This window comes from Wyeomyia smithii, chromosome 3 (assembly GCF_029784165.1).
Source record: "Wyeomyia smithii strain HCP4-BCI-WySm-NY-G18 chromosome 3, ASM2978416v1, whole genome shotgun sequence".
In the NCBI taxonomy this organism is placed as follows: domain Eukaryota; kingdom Metazoa; phylum Arthropoda; class Insecta; order Diptera; family Culicidae; genus Wyeomyia; species Wyeomyia smithii.
Window position 1 is genome coordinate 166,655,070 of NC_073696.1, and position 22,890 is coordinate 166,677,959.

At 40.1% G+C, this 22,890-nt stretch overlaps 1 protein-coding gene across 3 annotated transcripts in view; it reads left to right on the plus strand.

The window, feature by feature from the left end:
• Positions 1–22,890, plus strand: part of LOC129732477 (uncharacterized protein CG43427) — a 219,100-nt gene that overhangs the window by 108,584 nt on the left and 87,626 nt on the right. For all 3 annotated transcript variants that reach the window (XM_055693385.1, XM_055693388.1, XM_055693387.1), the window contains exons 6-7: positions 9,276–9,360; positions 9,411–10,343. In XM_055693385.1, the coding sequence (XP_055549360.1) occupies positions 9,276–9,360; positions 9,411–10,343 (1,018 nt within the window). The remainder of the gene's footprint in view (positions 1–9,275; positions 9,361–9,410; positions 10,344–22,890) is intronic.

The window sequence follows — 22,890 nt, forward strand, 5'->3', positions numbered from 1 at the left end:
ACACATACAAGCGTGTGCCCGTCATAATTTTTGTTACTTTTCGGTTATTACTATTTGTGTATTATGCACAGTCATAAGACACAATAAGTAATTAAAAATTGCCCTAAAGCAATAAAATGTTGTCCGTTTGCGTAGGGTGTATGCTTTTATGGGCAGTATAGTGTTTTCGAAGCAATAGTGATGAGTCGGACGAGTAACTCTTCCACCATATTGTAGTACTAACCTGAAGTTTATATGTTAATGTAAATGTAAACATCCCGGTGCCCCCCTTTTTTCCAATCCGCAGTAGAAAATGAGGTTAATTAGTGTTTATATGTGTTAAACCAAAAGGAATCTCAGCATAGTGTTTATAAAACTTTTAGAACATGATCAGGCTTGCAATTCTCTAGAACATTATATTTAGAAAAAAAAAGTTGAAGAGGTTGTTTATAAGACACGACCGCAGAGGTAACGTAGAATACGATAGCCTGCTTATGCCAATGTATTTCTTGGAATAGGTTTGGGAATACACTGAATTGGGGTTAACTCTTCAGATAAACTTTGAGGTTAATTGTGTTTGTCAATGCCATTTATTGACAAGTGAATATTTTTTCAACATGGCAAAGTTTTTATTTAGTTTTAAATGATTCACAGTGATAATCAAATTCTACATGAGGTGATTTGTTAGCAATTACACTACCCGTCATAAGTTTGGAATCGCTTTACTGAGTATTGCAACACCCAGTTTGAATATTGCAACGCCTCCCGAAAAGTTAATCATCACCTGGAATAGGCGGATATCTCGTGTTTTGGACAACCTAGAAAGTTGCGGTTTTCAGCAAACTTGTTCCGAAGGTCAAAGGCTACTGTATGGTGGCCAATTCAGTGTGAAATTTTACCGCTATCTGGTGCTAGTGGGCACACAATGAGTCGTATTTTGAACTTAACTAATCTCACGATTCCAAACTGCCAGAAAGTTGCGGTGTTCAGCAAACTTGTTCAGAAGGCTAAAGGCTTCTACATGGTAGACAATTTGATACTGAATTACCCCGCTATGCGGCGCTAGGGTGCATGCAGTTTTTCATATTTAGACTTCAACTTATCGCGTGATTATTACTACCCACAAAGTTGCGGTGTACGGCTTGTGCCACCAGTTCTGGTCAAGCATATTACAGTTACAGTTACAGAAATTTGCCCATTTTGAGTGATGCTAAACTTTTCAGGGTGTTGCAATATTCAAACTGGGTGTTGCAATACTCAGTAAAGCGATTCCAAGCCACGCACTCTAGCCACACGCTCTATAGACATGCACAGACACGCTAGACATTCACACGCTATATAGCAAACCACGCACGCTCTATAGTAAGCCACACGCGCTGGTGATGGTGGCGGCGGTGGCGGTGGTGGCGGCGGTAGCGGTGGTGGTGGTGGCGAAGGCGGTGGCGGTGCCGCATGCGCTATAAACATGTACACTGAACTGGGACACGGTTATATGGGAAAAAAGCGATGGTGTTATTTTTTCGCTCCCATGCACTTTTCGTGTTCCTTATGGATCCTATAACAACTGTGTAACTTTTCAGATCGATCGGTGAAACGCCCGATTTGCGCCCGATTTTTAAAGTTTCCATACGATTTTATATGGGAAAATTCACTTTTTCAAAACTTATTCTCTATAAATTCCCAGTTGGGTCCTAAAAATATATCGATACATGATATTTGTAGGAAATTTTCCTGGAAAAAACTCTTTTGAAGACCGTAAGGCGCTGCGATGCTTGTAGAAACAGCTATTCACCCCAAACTGATTGAATGTCTGACGGACGGCTCACCATTGAATTTTACTAGCAATACTGCTGCAGCATGCTGCTGTTGCATGCATACACATCATAAACATACACACACGCTTTAAAGCAAGCCACACACGCTAGCCACACACCTTATATATTAGGGACACACGCTTCAAATATTCACACACGTTATGTGCATACACCCTGTATATACATACGCTGGATGATGGTGGCTTCTCAAACCACCTGGCGGTGCGAGTCTCTTTCAGTTTCGGGTTGTATTTGCCCAACGATATCTGAATCAGATTACCGCTGGTGGGGTCCAACTCAGATCGAAGCCGAACCGAAAGAGGTAAGAACTGCAGCTAACCACTACCACCGCCGCTGTTGCCCGCTTCTGATCTTATCGCCTACTGCCATCGGGGTTTATGTTCGCTGCTGTTGCCTGCTGCTAGTAAACTAGCATTGGCCGATATCGTATCGATACTTACGGTATCGATACCTTGGGCCCTAAATATCGCTATTTTTTATCGATGCAAGCGACTTCGATATCGAGCTGGATCGATACTTTACCCCGATATTTTTTTCGATACTGAAGAGAAACTATAAAATCGGGAAATATTCTTGATTGCTACAAATTGTCTAACGGAAAAGCCTTGTAGGGGTGCGCGGATATGATCCATCGCGTTAAAGTCTTCTACAAACAGTGCAGAAATTTGGTTTGTGCTCTTTTTGTAAAAAACACCAACAGGATTGAATATACCCGCTCATTTCTAAGGCGGTTTTTCAATGCTGCCGCATTTGGTAATACTGTCTGTGCAGAGCAAAATCGTAAGCGCCGAGTTTTTGCAAAAAGGCAGGCAATAAAGAATAAGAACCCAGGATTATCGTGCTGCCCTATATTTCAAATAAGGACGCAGACGCGCGTATGCTATTGCATTGATTTGTGTGTGTGACATATAATTCTGTCACCACTGTCCCATTCTGGTACCATTAGTCTATTGACCGCAGGGATACAAAATATGCAGATTTGTCTTCAAAACGCAGATTTTTAGAGTCGGTGTGCAGATTTTTATTGATTCGCAGATAATTATATTTTTTCCAGAGTCTCTGCAAATTTTTGTCAGAGTTTCTTAATATTTACGCAGACTTTCTCAACATCTGTGAAAATTTTTGCAGACTTTTGCCTGCGCGAACGTATTTTTCAAATCACAGACAAATTTTTTCCAGACTTTAAGCAAATTTTGTCTGTTTTTTGTATAGTTGCTTACATTTTTCAAAAACACCTGGCATCTCTGATTTTCCGTAATAATGATCAAGAAGATATGGTAATTTTTCATAGACCTGTTTCAAGTAGCAGGCAGAGTATCGATACAGCTGGTCTCGATGCTCCTCCCTCGATATCGACCAAGCATCGATACCACCAGGGAAAAATTATCGATACTCGAGTATCGATACTTCTACAATTTTTGGCCAATGCTATACTGCCCATAATCGCATATTTGTAACATTTGCAAAATTGGTTGTTCGAGCAATTCGCACTTTTATATTTTGACCTTAAATGCATTGTTACTAATATATTCTCGCAAATAGACACTTTAACTAAACTTAGTATCATGAAGAAAGCACTACTTTACACTATGTATACATTGAATATTACTTTTGAAGTCAAATTGGTTGAAATTTTTGCAATGATACATTTATGCCGTCACTTTCAAGCTACTTTTGGAATATATCACATGGAAAAAGAAGTTTTTCATGTATTCAACAAGCATGAGCTGAACATCAGAAACGGATCACCGGTGGTTGGTTACCGGACCAGAATAACTTCCGAGTTCCAAAGGATGCAGATGTGGATTTGGATGGAAACTTGCGGCGGTGCCGCACGCGCTATAAACATGCACACACGCGCTACAGGCATGCATACACGTCATAAACATACACACACGCTTTAAAGCAAGTCACACACGCTAGCCACACACCTTATATATTAGGGACACACGCTTCAAATATTCACACACGTTATGTGCATACACCCTGTATATACATACGCTGGATGATGGTGGCTTCTCAAACAACCTGGCGGTGCGAGTCTCTTTCAGTTGCCCGCATCTGATCCCATCGCCTACTGCCATCGGGGTTGATGTTCGCTGTTATTGCCTGCTGCTAGTAAACTGATTTGCTTGAGAAAAAACAGTCTCTTATATAGCCCAAAGAGTGCATTCCCGGCTAACTAGGTACTCCATTCTGTCGTCCTATTGAGGGAAAGGCAGCAAGCGACCAATCAAAAATCGACATTTGCGTTTCGACATTGTTCAACAATTTTCAATATTACAATAGTTTGAACAATCGGATTACAATTTTCTGCATTTGGACGGGTGCTTAAATGATTTTCCAATCGATTGCTGCAAAAATGACAGAAATCGGTTGGAAACTGACTGGGTTTAAAACGTTTGAAATTGGACAATTTTTGTGACGCTCTGGATGTTTTCGGTTTTGAAATTGGATCCCTGTATTGAAATTGGGTCCCTGTAATTGTTGCCGTAAGACGTATTCTACGTCAAAAGCAATCAAACAAAAAAGTTAGAAACCAAAAACTGAATTTACGGACAATGTCAACGAACCTTAAGTTTTTTCCTACACCAAACTGTGTTCAATTGGTTGTTGTGACGACACGATCTCCGCTATCTGACATTTACAACCACGCTCATCTACCGCTAACCGTCATAAGTTTGGAATCGCTTTACTGAGTATTGCAACACCCCGAAAGTTTAGCATCAATTAAAATGGACAGATTTATGTAACTCTATCTTTTGATTCTGGAAACCTAGAGGGTTGTGGTCTTCAGCAAAGTTGCTCCCTTGTAATTGGCAGACAGTATAGTGTGGAATTCAGCCGCAACGCCGCGCTAGTGTGCAATTTCGAGTGTTTTGAACGTTATTTAACTCAATAATCCCGCCAGTTAGAGAGTAGCGATTTTTAGCAAAGTTACTCAGGAGGTCAAGGGCTTGTAATTGGCGGTGAGTATAGTGCGAAATTCAGCCGCAACGCAGCGCTAGTGTGCATGTAGTTTTGAGCGTTTTGAATTCAGTTTAGCTCAATAATCCCATCATTTAGAGAGTTGCGATTTTCAGCAAAGTTACTCAAAAGATCAAGAGTTTCTGGTTGGCTAACAGTTTTGTTTGGAATTTTTCTTCAATATGCTGCTAGTGTGCATAAAGTTTTTAGTGTTTTCAACTTACTCTATCTTACTCTTTTTAGATAGTTGCAGTATTCAGTAACACAGTAACACTACTTATTTACGCAATTCTAAAAGCACTTATTTTTTACACACGACGAAGTGAAATCAATTTGAATGTTGACAGTTTGATCACTTTACACAATACGTAAGGTTGTGTGTGTTTATTATAAAGAAGTGCCTTCATTTGAGGAGGTTACAACAAGTAGCATGCGACTGTGTTGATACGTTGACAGTTTGATCACCAATATTCACAACCCGTTTCACAATGGGGATTGATGATATCGCGACTAAATGGGACACCCGAAAAAATGTTCAATGCTAAGAGATGGCGCTGTAGTAGTAGTGGTAGTAAAATCGAAATTTCCACGAGCATTTTGCTTAATGACCGGAAAAACTGCTATTAGTTACCCTGTTTTTATATTGTTCTAACTTTCTAGTACTTACTTTCACTATTTGAAATTTATTTTTATAAAAAAAACTTGATTTTCCAATTGACTCATTGAAGTTGTATAGGAAAACCAAGTTTTTGATAAAAATAGATTGCATATAGTAAAAGTAAGTATTAGAAAGTTAGAATAATATAAAAACACAGTAACTAATAGCACTTTTTCCGGATAATAAGCAAAATACTCATGGAAATTTAAATTTTACCACCACCGCCAATACAGCGCCATCTCTTAGCGTTGAACATTTTTTCGGGTGTTCCATTGATTACCTCGGCTGCAAACAGTTGCAGTAGACATGCCTCTAATCCGATGTTGAAGGATTTGAACACCACAGAGGGCATTTCGTATTACTTTCCACTGCAAACTGAAGACCGAACACACAACGCCGTCGGCAATATGCGAGCCGAGTGGTTGTGACTTCAGTACATGGTGCGTTCGAGAAGGCGCATGTAAGCCCCATCCAACGAGCCCTGGTGTTTGCCGAAGCTGTCGAAGTCGTGTTTCAATTAGAACACTGGGTGTTTTATATTTGTGTTGACACTGAATTATAATGAAATTAAAATCGATGGAATAGTTTGGAACACACATGCGGCGTTATACTGTATTTCGACATGCTTGACCAGAACTGGTTGCACTTGCCGAAGATCGCAACTTTGTGGGTAGTAATAATCACGCGATAATTTGAAGTCTGAATACGAAAAACTGCATGCACCCTAGCGCCGCATAGCGGGTTAATTCACTATTAAATTTTCTACTGTGTAGCAGCCTTTAGCCTCATGACCAAGCTTCCTGAACACGCAACTTTCTAGCAGGTCGGAATCGTGAGATTAGTTAAGTTCAAAATACGACACATTGTGTGCCCACTAGCGCCACAAAGCGGTAAAATTTTACACTGAATTGGCTACCATACAGTAGCCTTTGACCTTCTGAACAAGTTGGCTGAAAACCGCAACTTTCTAGGTTGTCAAAAACACGAAATTTCCAGATGCTAAACTTTTCGGGAGGTGTTGCAATATTTAAACTGGGTGTTGCAATACTCAGTAAAGCGATTCAAAACTTATGACGGGTAGTGTACCTTATTGGTATGTAGGTTAGACTGGGACACGGTTATATGGGAAAAAAGCGATGGTGTTATTTTTTCGCTCCCATGTACTTTTCGTGTTCCTTAACCCTTTCTTTACCACAAGGTTTTTACTCAAACAAAAATTGAAAAATAGGTTTTTAGCGAAAGCGCTTGAACAAACCCTTCTTATTTTATCCCAAATTATAGTTTGAACGAAAACAAAAGAAAATCCAAAATGGTGCTGTAGAGCACCACTGGGTCTTACGAGTCACATTTTACAAACAATACAAAATCAACAACTACCTTTTTTTTGTCTAGATTTCTTATAAAAAGTTAATAAAACTGAACGAATAATATTTTATATTATGTATGATATGCTGTAAAGCAATTGCGGTCTCTTAAAAGGCATAGCGGCACTTTACATTTCGAGCAACAGAAATATGTGAAATGGTTACGAGAATCACAATGGTAACAACGTGAACGATCGTCACATGCTACAGGCCAGTGAGCAACACCATCTAATCTGGATTTCAACTCGGGAGCTTTCAGCGGAAGTAGAAATTTTTTTACAGGCATCTGTTTCAGGGGTCGACCACTACGCTTTACTATTTGTTTTCCACGCTGAATGAGCCAGTTTGCAATTTCAATACGAAAGTCCAGCAACGTAATTCTAGTTTCATCAAGTCGCGTATCGATGTGACGTCGGTATTGTAACCAAGCATTTACTACACACACATCTAGCAAGTGATAAAATATACGCATGTAATATTTTTTAGTACCAATGTCGGTACGGTATAATGCCACTAAATAGTCGTTCAAATCTATTCCACCCATATTCCATATTTTCATTGTATTTCCTAACAATGGAAGGACGATTGATGGATACATATTTCTTATCTGAAGCTGACCATCACTGAATAACCTCTATTGGTTCGATTCCGCTAAAGGTGGATATCAAATGAATCGGCTTGTTATCATACCATTTTACTACGACTATACCATCGGATGACTTTCGTGCGTCGTGGGCTCCGCGGCCTTTTGCTTTCATTTCCTGATATGGCAACAATGAAATCCCTGGAATACGACTTTGACGAATGGTTCCAGTTTATTGATATCCGATTCGTTTCAGTCCCAAGCATAAAGCGTAAGAGGAACAGGAAAACCAGTTGTCCGCATAGATCCGAAAATTTCGATGTGGGGGTAGTGTTTTAATTAACTTGAGAACTATGTCTCCACTTACACCCCAAGTGCCTTCGGAAAGCATGGTGACTTTCCGGTATATACTTCAAAGTCATGTACAATTCCATCCTTACAAGCTCTTGCTTTAATAAGTATTCCAAAACGGTGAGGTTTATTTTTGATGTGCTGACAAAGTGGTGAATTGGCTTTAGAAGGAATCATGATTTCATCGATTGATTGATCCGGTAATGGATCAATTTTCATCAATTGGCATCAACAAAAGGCCGAATTTTGAAAAGTTTATCATATCCATCCTTGTTTCGTTTTTTCATTTCGGTATTATCGTTAAAATGTAAATGTCGTTTTATCTGCTGAAATCGATTTCGGGGCATAACATCTGCGATCGGACAATATCGTGTTGATGATCCCCAAATTATCGTGTAGGAAGGTGTCTTATGGATACCTATCAAAAGGAGCATTCCAATGAATTGTTCCATTTCCTGTACAGTGACATCAAGCGATTGATTTTTTTGTTCCGCATATAAGTTTGATTGTTCAGTCATGTTTTGAATTATATCAGCGTCAAAAAGCTCCTGAAAATATTTAGCAGCAGATAGAGGTTTTGGTGGAGCAAGGGTTACCTCAACAGTACGAATAGGTGGATCCAAACTAATGTCAAGCCAACTGTTCCATCGTGGTGGTTTCAATTTTTGTATTTTTGAACGTGTCATGGGGCGTTTCCGATTTCGTTTGATTACTGGTCTTTTTTCTGAACGCAATGGCTGCACCTGCATCAGAACCTATAGCCATGTGCTAATTTAACACGTGTGCCGAATATTAGTTAAGACGCAGTTAGCTTTGATTTCCTTACGACCGGCTTCATACCAGGCGAGAGGAGGTGAGTGGAGGACTAAAAGCAAAGGTAACTTGTAGTCAGAACAGGAGTGTTTGCATTGCTACACACACAATAATAACAAACTTCAGTGTACCTCAGGTTCAGAGTTGGCTTGGGAAAAAGGCAATTACTTTCGTTTGTCGTGCGCGTGACTGAAAGACAAGCGAACTATATATATATTCCGACAAATGCATGTTTTTTGTTATAAAAAAATGTTTTGAACCGGAATTTTAGTTGGTTAGACTCAATACAGCATGTGAACAGAAAAAAATCGTGCATTTGGAGAAAAGCGTTTCTATTGTGGTTTTCGATAAAAAAAGGTTTTTTCCGGGAAAGTGGTATATTTGGGAAAACATTTTTCGGGGAATTATTACATTCGGAAAATGATCTTCGAGAAATTGGTACATTCCGGGAAACAGGTTTCGGGATAAATTTAAAGGAATAAAGGGACACACATTACATCATCGATTTTGTGCAACACTCGAACAACAGAAACTTTGGCATTTTTTAGGTTTTGGTTAAAAACAATACCAAATACCAGTAAGTTTCATTTCACAACGATCCGTTTTAAACAATCTGAATAATTCAAAGTTAAAACATTCTCTTTCAACTTCTTTATAAGACGCAGCATCTTTATTTATTACTTTTTCCATACACTTTCTTACATTCCTGTTATTTAAAATTTTAGGGGTTCAAGGCGTCTCAAACCTCTACCCATCTACTTTGACGGTGACAATGACGATTTAAGTGAACTTGGTCTTAGTACTCCAGAGGTATGATATGAAGTAAAGTATAATTTATATTATATATCATTGCTTTTCAGTCTAGTGATAAATTCACTCCTAACGAAACTGAAAACATGGGAGGAAAGTTATATAACACGACTTCTAACACTGATCTATCCGAATACACTTATGAAGGAGCTATCGAAGTTTACAAAAGCAGAGTGTCGCGGGCAAGTTGCTCACAGACAGATCATTTGGTTGATTATGGAACTGTTAATAATACAAACTCAGTCTCAAGTAAAGGCTCTGAGAACATATCTTACAGTGACGAGAATGATCGAAACGTTAACATTGAACACGGAAAGACATTTGATTCCTTACAACGAGATGTTCCGAAAATCGATTTTCTGAAACGTAAACAACTTTTTGAGAAGGAACACGCAGTTACCGATTCAGAACACGAAAGGCGACGTTTATCTGATGACGTTATCGCCATTGCTGTTAGTGTAAAAGAACGGTTGTCAGTGTTACAATGTCATGAGCACGACTTAAGCGATCCTCAAAGTAAACTTCCGCCGGTTTCATTTAGCGATTTGAAGAACCGACTGGAAATTTTCGAAAGAGATACTCGAAATGCAGGCATTGTACAATATAACTGCTCAAAAGCAAAAGCGACGGCGTTACCCAAATGTTCCAGCCAAGATCAAATTAATAATAACGTGAAAAACACGGAGTTTGCTTTGGGTGGCACATCTGATCAAGCTTGCTCCGTCAAAACGATATACAATACTGGGTCAGATAAACAACCTGCATCAGATCTCGAATACAATGAGAATGTTGATTCTGATCACGAAGACAGTGGTATTCACACAACAGACGTGTCGTGTTCAGTTTCCCAGGCAGATGAACAAAATTATGAAGTTGAGCATGTTGCTAGCGGAGATTCTAATGTACAAACTAAAACTGCTAATAGTTATAATGAAATAGAACCTTCTATTTCACCAGATCATGATGACACCAGAAATGCAAACGTAAGTCATTTCACACCAAAATGATTTTATCTTTTAATATGTTCAATTACATATGTTTAGATCTATTGACCTCGTAGTACTGAACAGAATTACGGTGATGGATTGTTGAATTTAACGCTACCATTTATAATATTTGAAAAGAAATAAATCGACACTAACAAGTCCGTAAATTATTGGGCTCTTCTTTCTCCGATTTCTTGTAATAGGTAGATGCTATGTAAAACGAACTGGTCATACAATGTATGTATTGTGTTTAATGGCACTTTGCACTTAGTAATATAGAAGTAAACTTGAATTAATTTTGTAGAATAAATCGTAAGATATTGTACCGTGAATCGTGGCTGAGCTAAAAATTTCCACGGCTAAACGCTAGATATAAGATTATTTTGGGAATATGTGAATGTACGACTGTTTTGTTAAAATTTCGCAGCCATCCTAATTGCGGGAAAATATATATTAATTTCTGAAGCCTAGCCATTTGTTATTTTGTAACGAATGGTTATTCAATTTCTGCAAAACATTCGTTTGTTTATGTTTCGTAGTATTCATATTGTCGTTTTCGTTTTCGCGGTGTAGCTACACTCGGACTACACTTTTGACACCGTAAATTCGACTTTCCGGACTAAACTTTTTCTGTCTCTGACAACCCTTTTTATGTCCCGGACTACACCCGAAAAAAAGCAGAGTGTACTGTAAAAAAAAGTTTAATAAAGGAAATTTCAATACCTAAGATTTTCAAGTTCTGGGTTACCATTATAATTAGTTACTTGATAATGGTTACTCAATGAATCATGCATTGATTTGAAGATATATTTTGGATTTATTTGAACTAGTCATAATTTCAACTTATTCCTCTTACTTCTCTTGAATTAAATCTGCAATCGTTCATCAAAAATAGTTTAAAACCAAAATTAATATACCTAGCGTTCAGACCCAGCCTTTCTCATTCAAATTTATTATTTGTAAAAATAGATTAACATGAACGCTTTAATCCAATAAAAGTATATTCACTCTTTGGGTTCTAAAATCTTGATGTTGTAATTGAAGTATAAAATATGAAATTTGACGTAATGTTAGTGCTTAAGAAATAGCGAAATAAAAGAAAAGACTGCTAATTTCGAACAATTCAATCACGATCGATACCGGGAACGTTCAAATATTACGGTACCACATTTTAATCATGTTGAGGCCATATATATTGATCAAATCAGGTATAGTTTTAAATAGTCTTTGAATTTCTTTCCGTTCCATAACTTTTGAACCACATATCAAGTTGTTATGAAGTTAGTTATTTGTAAGTTTAAGAGATAACTCGTTCGTATGACACTAGTTATGTTAAGTAAGTCGTGTAATCACTGAGATAATAGACTTTCGTTGTTTTAACAATTTAATACATAACGGTTGCTTAAGTTCGGTTATAATCAAATGAAATGGGAACGTATAGAGCAGCCGAATTATGAAACCACTTGTTCAATCATAATTCATCAGTTACCCCCAACTAGCCCGATCATCTTATATCAATATTGTTCAAATCGGTTGTGTAGTTTCTGAGATAATGAAGTTTCGTGGCTTTCACATTTCGGTACATTACAGACGAAGTTACAGTCCGATTACAGTTAAATTCAAAAGGGTATTATGAGGCAGCTGGATCTTTCATTTGACACTAATTTTGTGGAAATCGGTTCATCCATCTCTGAGAAAAGTGAGTGAGTTTAAGTAGTCTTCGGAATATGTTTCTTTTCATAGCTGGATTTCACATTTCAAAACATCGCAGGCAAAGTAAAAGTCCAATTGCAAAACAAATCAATAGGGTCTTATGGGGCAACTTTACCTTCCATATGACACTGATTTTGCGGAAATCAGATCAGCCATCTCTGAGAAACGACTCTCTCCTGAACACGTTTCTGTAAATAACTTTTGAACCACATGTCCAATCTTCATGAAATTCAAAAGTTAAGGGTTTTTAGGTAGCCCAATCATTTAAAACCAATTTTCTTAAAATCGGTTGAGTAGTTTCTGAGATAATAATGTTTCGTGATTTTTACATTTTTAAACATAACCTTTAAACTAAAAATCCGATTACAATAAAATTCAATAGGGTCTCATGGGGCAACTGGACCTTTCATTTGCAATTAATTTCATGAAAATCGGTCCAGCTATTTCTGAGAAATTCAAGTAAGATTGGGAGAGCGTTACACACACACACATACACACATACACACACACATACACACACACATACACACACACATACAGAAAATGCTCAGTTCATCGAACTGAGTCGAGTGATATACAAACATTCGGCCCTTTTGAGCACTTTTATACCTTGAGTTTTTGCAGTGATTGCTATACCTTTCTAGGAGAAAGGCAAAAACATAATTAATATTTCGAATGGTAATTTTCATAGATCCGGTGAAAATGTTTCGAAAAGTTGTTGAATGAAATACAGTTCATCCACTTGGCATGCAGAAACAGTGTAAACCAAAAATGTCGAAAGTTTTTGCAGCACGGCCAACCATATCGACTAAAAACAAAAATTAAACAGTGCGCTAAACAAAATCGACCAATCAGAGAGGGTTTTCACTTTGACAGAACTTTGGGTGATTTTTGGTTTCTCTTGTCACATCCTGTCCTAGAGTTCTCGTTCCACGTGGTAAAGTGTCAGGTAAATTTTTTTTCAGCACATTTGCGAGATGGACATATGAAATGGAAATGAGACAAAATGACGATGGCGATAATGACCAATACAAAACAAATTGACAGCTATCCCATTATTACGCATACCAATGCAACTACTCTGAAAATGTTTTATTTGAAGCTGCAAAGTGTAGTCCGAAAAAGTGTAGCTACACCCCGAAAACGAATTCGACAATATGATTCATTTATAAGGGTAATTAAAATACTGTATCATCGTTGCATTATTGTTGTGTTCATTAATACCATTTGTTAGAAAACATGATTGAATGTTCTGTCACAAATTTTGAATTTGATACTTCAGAGAGATCGTTTCGGTTTACGGTAGTATGGTAGATTGGAATCTTGGCTGGAAGGTTTTCTGCCGCTATACGCATAACAGTCTTATGTAAAATTTTGTGTTTTCTTGTTTTTTTTGCGCAATGGTCCTTTTTGGTATGTGCACCTGACCTTTACTGTTTGGATACCGTGTATATATATATATATATATATATATATATATATATATATATATATATATATATATATATATATATATATATATATATATATATATATATATATATATATATATATATATATATATATATATATATATATATATATATATATATATATATATATATATATATACATATATATATATATATATATATATATATATATATATATATATATATATATATATATATATATATATATATATATATATATTTTTTTTTTTTTTTTTTTTTTTTTTTTTTCTTTTAGGTGGAGGGGAGATTTCCAACCAAACCCCTGAGGTGACCAACCTCAGGAAGTGTGGGGTTGGTTTGAATCAGTGACCGGACCCACTAAAACCCCTCCAGTCTCCAGCCCATAGTACTCCCAGGAACCACCGCTAGGTATTGCTTCAGGGAGCGGCTTTTGTGCTTTGTGCACCCTCTTGATTCTTTAGGTCTCTTTGCAAACTTAGCTAACTAGCCTGGAGACTGGCCGTTAGCTAACACTGGCTTGTCGGTGGTCAACCTGTCGCCTGTTTTGCAGCTCTAAAACTATTTGAGAGGCGGCTGCACTAACTGCCCTCCAAATGTTCGGGTCTTTACACATCCTCTGAACTAGGTTGTCCGGAGTGGTATCTGGCCCGCAAACTGTCATCATGTCACTCCGCGCCTGCGCAAAACGAGGGTACGCACTCGGGACAGTTGGGGGAACCCGCATGCCCGAATCTGTGTAGATACTGCCTTAAGCAACCATGGCCTGACAGAATCTGTGTCAGATGGAAGTTCACTTCTCCATGGCGCCTCCCGACCCATTCGGATACATCCGGAATGAGTCGATGCGTTCATCTACCCTTCGCGGAATTGGACCACTCCTGCTGCCATCTGCATCGAGAATGATCTTCTGGTACCTCGTATGCCCCTTGTGTCACGTTGATCAAAGCATTCTACGTCTTCCTTAATGGCTATGCTGATAGACATCATGCCGGACAGGACGCAGATTGCGTCGTATGACACAGTTCGATACGCACTCGCAACACTCAGGCACATGAGCCTGTAGGTACTTTCCAACTTACTCCGATGTTTACTTGTACCTAGTGCTTTGGACCACACTGGCCCGCCGTATCTCAGTATGAACGAAGTCACGCTAGCTAGATGTTTCCGCTTGCTGCCGCACACTGCTGAGCTATTGGACATCATGCGAGATAATGCTGCAATAGCCATTGAAGCCCTCTTACAGGCATAGTCGACATGGCTCCCGAAGGCGAGCTTGTCATCGATCATCACCCCTAGCAGCTTCAGGGAGCGCTTAGAGGCGATGGTGCAATTCCCGACACTGATCAACGCCTGTTGCTTCGACTTGCGCTTATTGACAACTGAAATCTCCGTCTTATGATGCGCTAGCTCCAGTTTTTTGGAGCGCATCCAGTCCTCGACGACGCTTATAGAGTGCGAAGCCGTCAACTCAACCTCCTCGATCGACTCGCCGTAGACCTCAAGTGTGATGTCGTCCGCAAATTCAACGATCACAACCTCTTGGGGGAGCTTTAGTTTCAGCACTTCATCGTACATGATATTCCACAGTACCGGGCCCAGGATGGAACCTTGTGGAACCCCTGCGGTAATTGGGACACATTTTTGACCCTCGTCTGCTGTAAACTAGTACACGATTCTGGAAATAATTTTCCAGAATCCTGTACAAAGACACCGGAATTACTAGTTTCCGAAGCGAGTGGGCTATGGAATCCCAGCTAACACTATTGAACGCATTTTTCACGTCCAACGTGACGATTGCGCAATAGCGAATGCCCCATCTTTTACGCTGGAGTGCTACCTCTGCTGTTTTGGTGACGGACAGAATAGCATCCACCGTAGACTTGCCTTTTCGGAAGCCGAACTGGTTACTCGACAGACCGTTTGCACTTTCGGAGTACCTAACAAGTCTATTGAGAATAACCTTCTCGAGCACCTTACCCGCCGTATCGAGCAGACATATCGGTCTGTATGCCGACGGGTCACCAGGTGGTTTCCCTGTCTTTGGCAATAAGACCAGCTTCTGTCGCTTCCATCTCTCTGGGAATGTACAGTCATCCAGGCACTTCTGCATGACTTCCCGAAATAGTCTGGGGGCCTCTTTGATGGCCTTCTTCACAGCCAGATTCGGAATCCCATCCAATCCCGGTGCCTTGCTCACCTTCAGGGAGTTGGCGATCACGATGAGCTCCTCATTCGTAACCGTTTCCGCCTCCTCTGCCTCGGCACGTCTAACGCCGTCACTCATATCTTGGGCGTTCGACAGGTTGGCCGACCACCTCTGGTCTGAGTTTGAGATATTGGAACGTCGGTGAAGTGACTCGCCAGCCGGCGGCCAAGGATTTGGCTCGTGGCGTGGAAAGAGTCCCTCTACGATCCGCTCAAGCATCGCTGGTGATTTTTCTGCGGGCGCCATCGCACCTTTGGTCTTGGCCATCACCATTCTATAGGCGTTACCCCACGGGTTAGTGTTGGCACTAGCGCACAGTCTTTCGAAGCACGCACGTTTACTAGCTTTTATTGCTCTCTTAAGCGCCGTTCTTGCGGAACTGAATGCCCCTCGACGATCTTTCCTTTCTTCGTCGGTTCGCGCACGTTGAATGCTTTTTCTCGATTGAAGACACGCTCTGCGGAGGTCCGCTATCGCGTCGGTCCACCAGTAGACTTGTGGCCTACCATGCCTAGGCTGGCGGTTCCTAGGCATAGTGGCGTCACACGCCCGCGAAAGTATGGCAACAAGTTGATCAGCGCTCGGGTTACGAATTCTGCTCGCCTCGTGTTCTCGTCTAATTGCTACCGCAAATACCTCTCGTTGAAGTGTGATATCCTCCACCCGCGAGGAGCTGGAGTGTTAAGTCTACTCGCCACATGTGGTCTCGTTTTACAGTCTACACTATAACAGACCGCCAGGTGGTCGCTATGAGTGTAGCCATCGTCTACCCTCTAGTTCGTGATCAGTCTTGGACTACAGAACGTCACATCGATGATCGACTCCGCGCCGTTTCTACTGAAGGTGCTCTTCATGCCGATGTTGACCAGATCTATGTTGAGGTTCGCCAAAGCCTCCAACAAGATCCGGCCTCTCTGGTTTGTGCGTCGACTTCCCCACTCAGTTGCCCATGCGTTGAAGTCGCCCGCCACTACCAACGGTGATAGATCGATCAGCTCCACGGTGGCTCGGTCTATCATCCTTGCGAACTGTCCGGTAGACCAACGAGACGGAGCATTGCAGCTGCAGTAGTACACTCCGTTCACCTTGGCAACCGCGTATCCTTCGTTTGAGGTTGACACTACCTCCTGAACCGGGAACCTGCTCGTCGTCCATATTGCCGCCATACCGGACCCGTCCGAAATCCAGTTACCGTTTCCGGCAGGAATACGATAGGGGTCCGAGATTATGGCGATGTCCGACAACGACTCAGTGACTGCTTGGTATAGCAGTTGCTGAGCCGTGAAGCAGTGGTTCAAATTTAGCTGTGTCACTCTCACGCCCGTGGCTTGCTAGTCGGCTTACCGGCCGTGCACCTCGGGCCTCCCATTATGTGCTTTGCGTCACGCTTTCCGGCGCACGCCAAGCACTTCGGGGGCTCTCCGCAGTCTTTGCTTTTGTGGCCTGCAGCGCCACACCGCATGCATAGGGAGCTCCTGTCAGGCCCCTTGCAGCTAAAGGACTTGTGTCCTTGCTCGAAGCATCGAAATCAGACCTCCAGCGGCTGGTAGATGCTGAGTGGGCACATTGACCAGCCCACTTTGAGCCTCGCTACCTTAAGCGCCTGGTTTCCGTCCACCGACGGAAGCCTGACAGTTGCGGTCTGGGTCTCTACTGGGCCTTTGCGCAGTCGAACTGCCTCTGGTGTCACAGCCACTTCGCACTGCTCCTTGAGGGCATCCACGACTTCACATGCCTCGGTGACCTCGTCCAGGTATTTAACTTGTAGGGTTACCTGCACTCCATCTCCAAGCGCCTCTTGGGCCAACGCCCGATAGGCTGGGCCCTTGTTTCTGGCTTCTTTGCGGAGCTCAACGATCATTTCTCCCTTGCGGGATCGGCGGATGCTACGCACATCTGCCCCCAGATCTTTAAGCTTCGCGTCGCTTCTCATTGCCTTAAGGACTTCTGAGTACTTTGATTCTTCTGTCTTCAGAATGAGTGCGGCCACCGTGGGCATTGTTTGCGCCACTCCTTCGCTGGTCTGAGGGCTGTTTGCGATTAAACGCTTATTGATACCCCCGTGAGCCCTCTCTCCCGGGGACTGTCGCGTTCGTTTGGCAGCTGGCCCTACCGCGCAAACCGCCGCAAACGTGCTGGTGTCCGTTTGGACCGACTTCGTCGCCCGCTCGATCACCTTCGTCTCCTCTTTCTCCGTAGCCGCAGCCTTCATTTCGAGCTCGGCATACTCCTTTTTCGTAGCATCGACGGAGGACCGAAGCATGTAGAGGGCCTGCTTCAAGTACTTTGTTGTATTGCTGCGACTTTTCGCAAACTCGATTATAGCATCGAGCTGCTCAGACAGGGCCACTACCCTCGGTAGCGTGTCCCGCTGTCTTCCGACCGCCTTTAATAGCTGTGGACCAGCCACCGCGATGTCTTGCGTTGATCCGGTAGGCGTACTGCCTTTACCGTCTTCGCAGGCGACCTTCACTGCATCCGTCTCCACTTTTCTCGGCGGAGACCGCTGGATGCCACCTCGCGCAAATGGGTTTTCCATCCCATAATTTCGGTATCATTTTGAGACATTCGAAAATCGATGGTTAATTTTCGTGGACCAGTTTTTATGAACGAACGGCCCACCCTTAATAATACAGCCTGCGATCGAAACAACTTGTTCACGGGGCTAAGGTGATCTCAAGTTTTCTTATCCCTATTGGCCAGCTGGCGGAAGAGGCCCAAGAGTCCCGGAACAAGGATATTCGCAACTACAGAGAAGATCATACTAGAAAGTTCTCCAGAGTCGCAACGAATACGGATCTCATACATAGGTTGTTGGAGACATTGGATCCAGTAATAACATCTATTAGAGGATTCCCAAAAAACGAAACTCCACTGTCGCAGGAAGCAACATCGCTTTTGGTTGTTCCTGATGACGAAATTTTTACTGGGAGTGATAGTGACAGCGAAGAATGATCCCTTATAGATTGAGTTTAAATAACTTTTTGACATAAACATATATTCACAATAATTTTACCTTTCTTTCTTTCACTTTAATTATTATTAAATTATTATAATAATCCGAGAGACATTCCTTGACGCAAATTAGCGCCATAACTTGTAAAAATAGAAATTGAGCGACCGTAACCGTGCTGAGTAGTCGATATTTGAGCGCATGTTCTCGAATGCAGGAGACAGCGAGAGACAAATGCCGATATCTGGATTGAATACTGTTTGACTTATACTTTAACATAGAAATGGTTTGGTCTGCAGATATTTGCAGATTTGGTAGATATTTGTCAGTGAAATAGTATATTATTTTAATAAAAATCTTCAATAACTAAATAAAAATAGGAGATAAAAATAAACGTTCTTAAGAGAAATTGTGTGTTTTGTTATAATAAACAACATTGTAGAACATTGAAAAATTGTAGAAAATCACTATAAAAAGTTATGTGGTAAAAATAGATTGTAAGGGGCATTCTGTAGAAAGCTCCACAAAAGTCCATTTGAATAGGCAGATAGAAGTATGGTATCTTCAGCAAAGTCATTTCTTATAAAATTTGCCAAAACTTTGACGAAACAAAGTGGATTTTTATATGTAAAAATGAGCAAAGTAAAATTCGTATCTCACTTTTAGGTGGATTAATCACAAAATCGCAACTGCTATAACATGGAGAATAATTAATGGAACCTCTTCTCCGAAGACACTATATCTCTAAAATCATTTTTTCTGGGTCAAAACAATTTCGATCACGTTTTTGCTGCTTTGGAAACAGTGTGCGACGCGTGCGCTCCACAGTGCATCGTTCCATAGACAAAAACCAAAACAATGAATTTCTTATTGAACCAATTCTATGTGTTGATATGTTTTATACATATTTGAGATATATTGTAATGATATTCTTTACCTCGTAAGTTCACCTATACGGCCATGAAAAGCATTTACTGTGAAGTGGTTTTACCTCTTTGAAAGACACATTGTACTCAGAAAATCTTCTTAGTTTTCAAATACATCTATCAATATACTCCCTATCTTTGCCAGTAAAAACCATAGTGACAACGGTAGAGGCATGTAACTACTAAATTTCACATAATACTAATGAGACATAACGTAGCGCATGTGGAAGTTAAAGGCTTCTTGGTCATGCTTATTTATGCTTAGAGAAAAAAGACAATTTCGATTTAAAATCGATCGCCAAAAAAGTACCTCAAAGTACCTCTCTGAATTTCACTTTTTCTTTTTATTTTGAATATCCTTTAAATTCTGGAAGAGATTGCCATTGCTCAAGTTTGCTCTTTTACCCACAATTTACGTTTTCGAATGATACTTCTGCAAACAAGAGTGAGCAATGTATCGTACACCTGTTCCTTACTTTTATGTATAACACTTTATTTATGCGTTAAACACATAAAAGATTCCCGGATAAATAATATTTAGATGTTTTGCAATAGCGAACCGTATATAGACATAATTAATGGGGAATTAAAGAAAAATAGAAATGAAAACTCATTGTGGTGGCGTTCAAGTCACTTTTTCGTCGCCTAAAAATTTTTCAAACATGCTTTTCGGCCCTTTTTTCGCGCGGATTTTTTATGCGCGATTCTGGATTTACGCGTTTTTTTACGCGGAGTTTGAATGCGTCACGTTCACGTATCTTCGCGTGAAGAGCGACTTGAGTACATCGATCAATAATTTAAAAAAGAAATAGCTTCCATTTTACTTCTACAATATCGAAAAGCTTGCCCTCCATGATCCATGTTACCGTACGCCCATGTCATGACATAAGTGTTCTTGACATCGACTTTTTTTTTGACTGGCGCTGAAACGCGTTAAACAAAAATCGCTGCGATCTGGTCAAATCTGTTTGACGTACAAGATAGAGACCAATAACTGATGTTTCTTCTCACCAGTGTACGCTACAGCGCCGCACACGGATGAATGTAGACGAGAGCGCAAGAGGGCAACTTTTTGAAAGAGAATGTAACGCACTCGCACTTTGTCAATCAAGCACTAGCGCACACTCTCGTGCGGTATATTAATCACCAAAGGAAAAGAGTTTCTTTCTCAGTGTGATGAGTGATGCTCTGTATCCTCTTTGTTCGTACGATTCTTGCACGTCAGTGGATCGCCTGTGCGAAATGCTAACTCTGATTGACGTATGGTGATTTCTTAATGCTTCAGCATCAAGCAACAGAACCTAATTGCGAAATCGTTCTTGAATCGTAAGAAGCTATGGATAGACTAATTGAAGTTGATTTCAGATACACTTGGAATGAACTTTCTGAAGTTTGGTTGATAATTTATTTTCATCAGTAGCAATCCTCCTGATAGGATCTGCGATCATAACATTTATCGTGAAATATCGTAGACTACTGACAATATAATACTTTTATTGTCGGGTTAAGTAAAATCTGATGCTCACGTGTTTTGAACGCACGAATTGGATCCAAATTACTTTTTTTTTCTTCATCTATGATCCAAATTACTTATTATCATGATATAATCGTATACACACCCGATCAAAAGAGCATAAGGCGGTATTCAATAATTACGTAACGCTCTTTTGGGGGAGGGTATCTATGAGCGTTACGATTTGTTACATAGGGGAGGAAGGGAGGTAAGATCAGCGTTACGCAACAAAAAATCTCTGGAGAGACTTTCCAAAAACGAGCATTTTTATTAGGCGAATTCTTCCACAGCGTTACGTAATTTTTGAGGGGGCGTTACTTTTCGTTATATATGGGGGGTGGGGGTCCAAAAATTTGGTTTTTTTGCGTTACGTTATTTATGGATGTCGCCTAACTGAAAAATTAAAAAATTCTATCAACACGAGATACAAATGACAAATTTTGATACGATTTTGTATTTTCCCATATGGTGTTGATAACGAAATTGAATCTGAATGAGTAAGATAACAAATTCTGAAATGAAGTTGTTCTGAAACAAGTCTAACAGATTTTTCATCTCTATCAAAACCTGTTATTTCTAACAATGGTTGTTATTATACTATTCTATATGCTATCTTATTTTTTTAGAAAGCTGATACGTTATTAACAAAGCTTGATATGGGTTTGATACTAGTGGAATCATTTTTGTTACAAATTCTGTTATTTTAACACCTAACGGGATCAAATTGAAAACACAACCCTTCTCATAACAAACTAACAGCTTCCGTTACAATTTTTTTGCCCTTCTGATCGGGCAATTACAAATTTTTCTAAAAATGAGTATTACGTTGTGTGCGGCGATTTTGAAAATTACTTGTATCATTGATCTTGCAATAATATCTCTCAACATGCGCGAGTGCCGATTGACCATCCTGTTCTTTCTGTGAGCAGCGCTGGTTGTTTTACATTCACGACTGAAAGCTGACTGTGACGCACGCTAAGGAAGGAAGTGAAATCAGATGAAACTGGTGACCGTTTACAAGCCTGCCTGAAAGCAAGATCCATTCCGTTTCAAGTTTCGTCCCAATAGAGAATACAAAATTATCTTCAGTCGACATCGCTTTCTCTGTCTGCGATATTAATCCTTTAATCTTTAAATCAACTTTGGGTACCACCGAATCAGTCAAAAACAAGCTCTGCTTTACTTCCCTTCTTTGATAATTTTACTTTTCATGATTGCGTTAGCTGTTCTTTCGACCAGTTTTTCAAAAGTGACAGTCATCGTTAAGTTAAGTTAACAGGTAGACAGTGAAAAGACATAATTTCGAGATTTTCCCAAATATGTAGATTTCAAGTTTATCGGCCATAATTCGATTATTATTTCGTTGGTCCTTCCTCTATTCTGTCTTTTGCTACAATCGGATTCAATGCCACATACAAGTTTGTTTTACTGTGTTTAGTTTTAGAAGTTTGCACTTTTTCAATTATTCTTAATAACCGTGCTTCCGTAAATTACTATTTTTCTTTAATTTTATCTACTCACATTAATCATATCATGATATTCAAACACGGATTGTGCAATTCCATACAGCATACGGCAACCGTTTTAATCGATCATTTTCGATCTGGCTGAAATTTTGCACAGATGTTCTTATTTTGTACTATAAGTAATTTTTCACGAGTAATTTATGAAAAGGGCTCATGTGAAAAGGTATTGATGGTTACGTATAATTTTAGAGCCACAACGGCTTGTTTGATCGGTGTGATGTCTTCGGCAAAGTTGTAGATAGTTTTGTGTTTC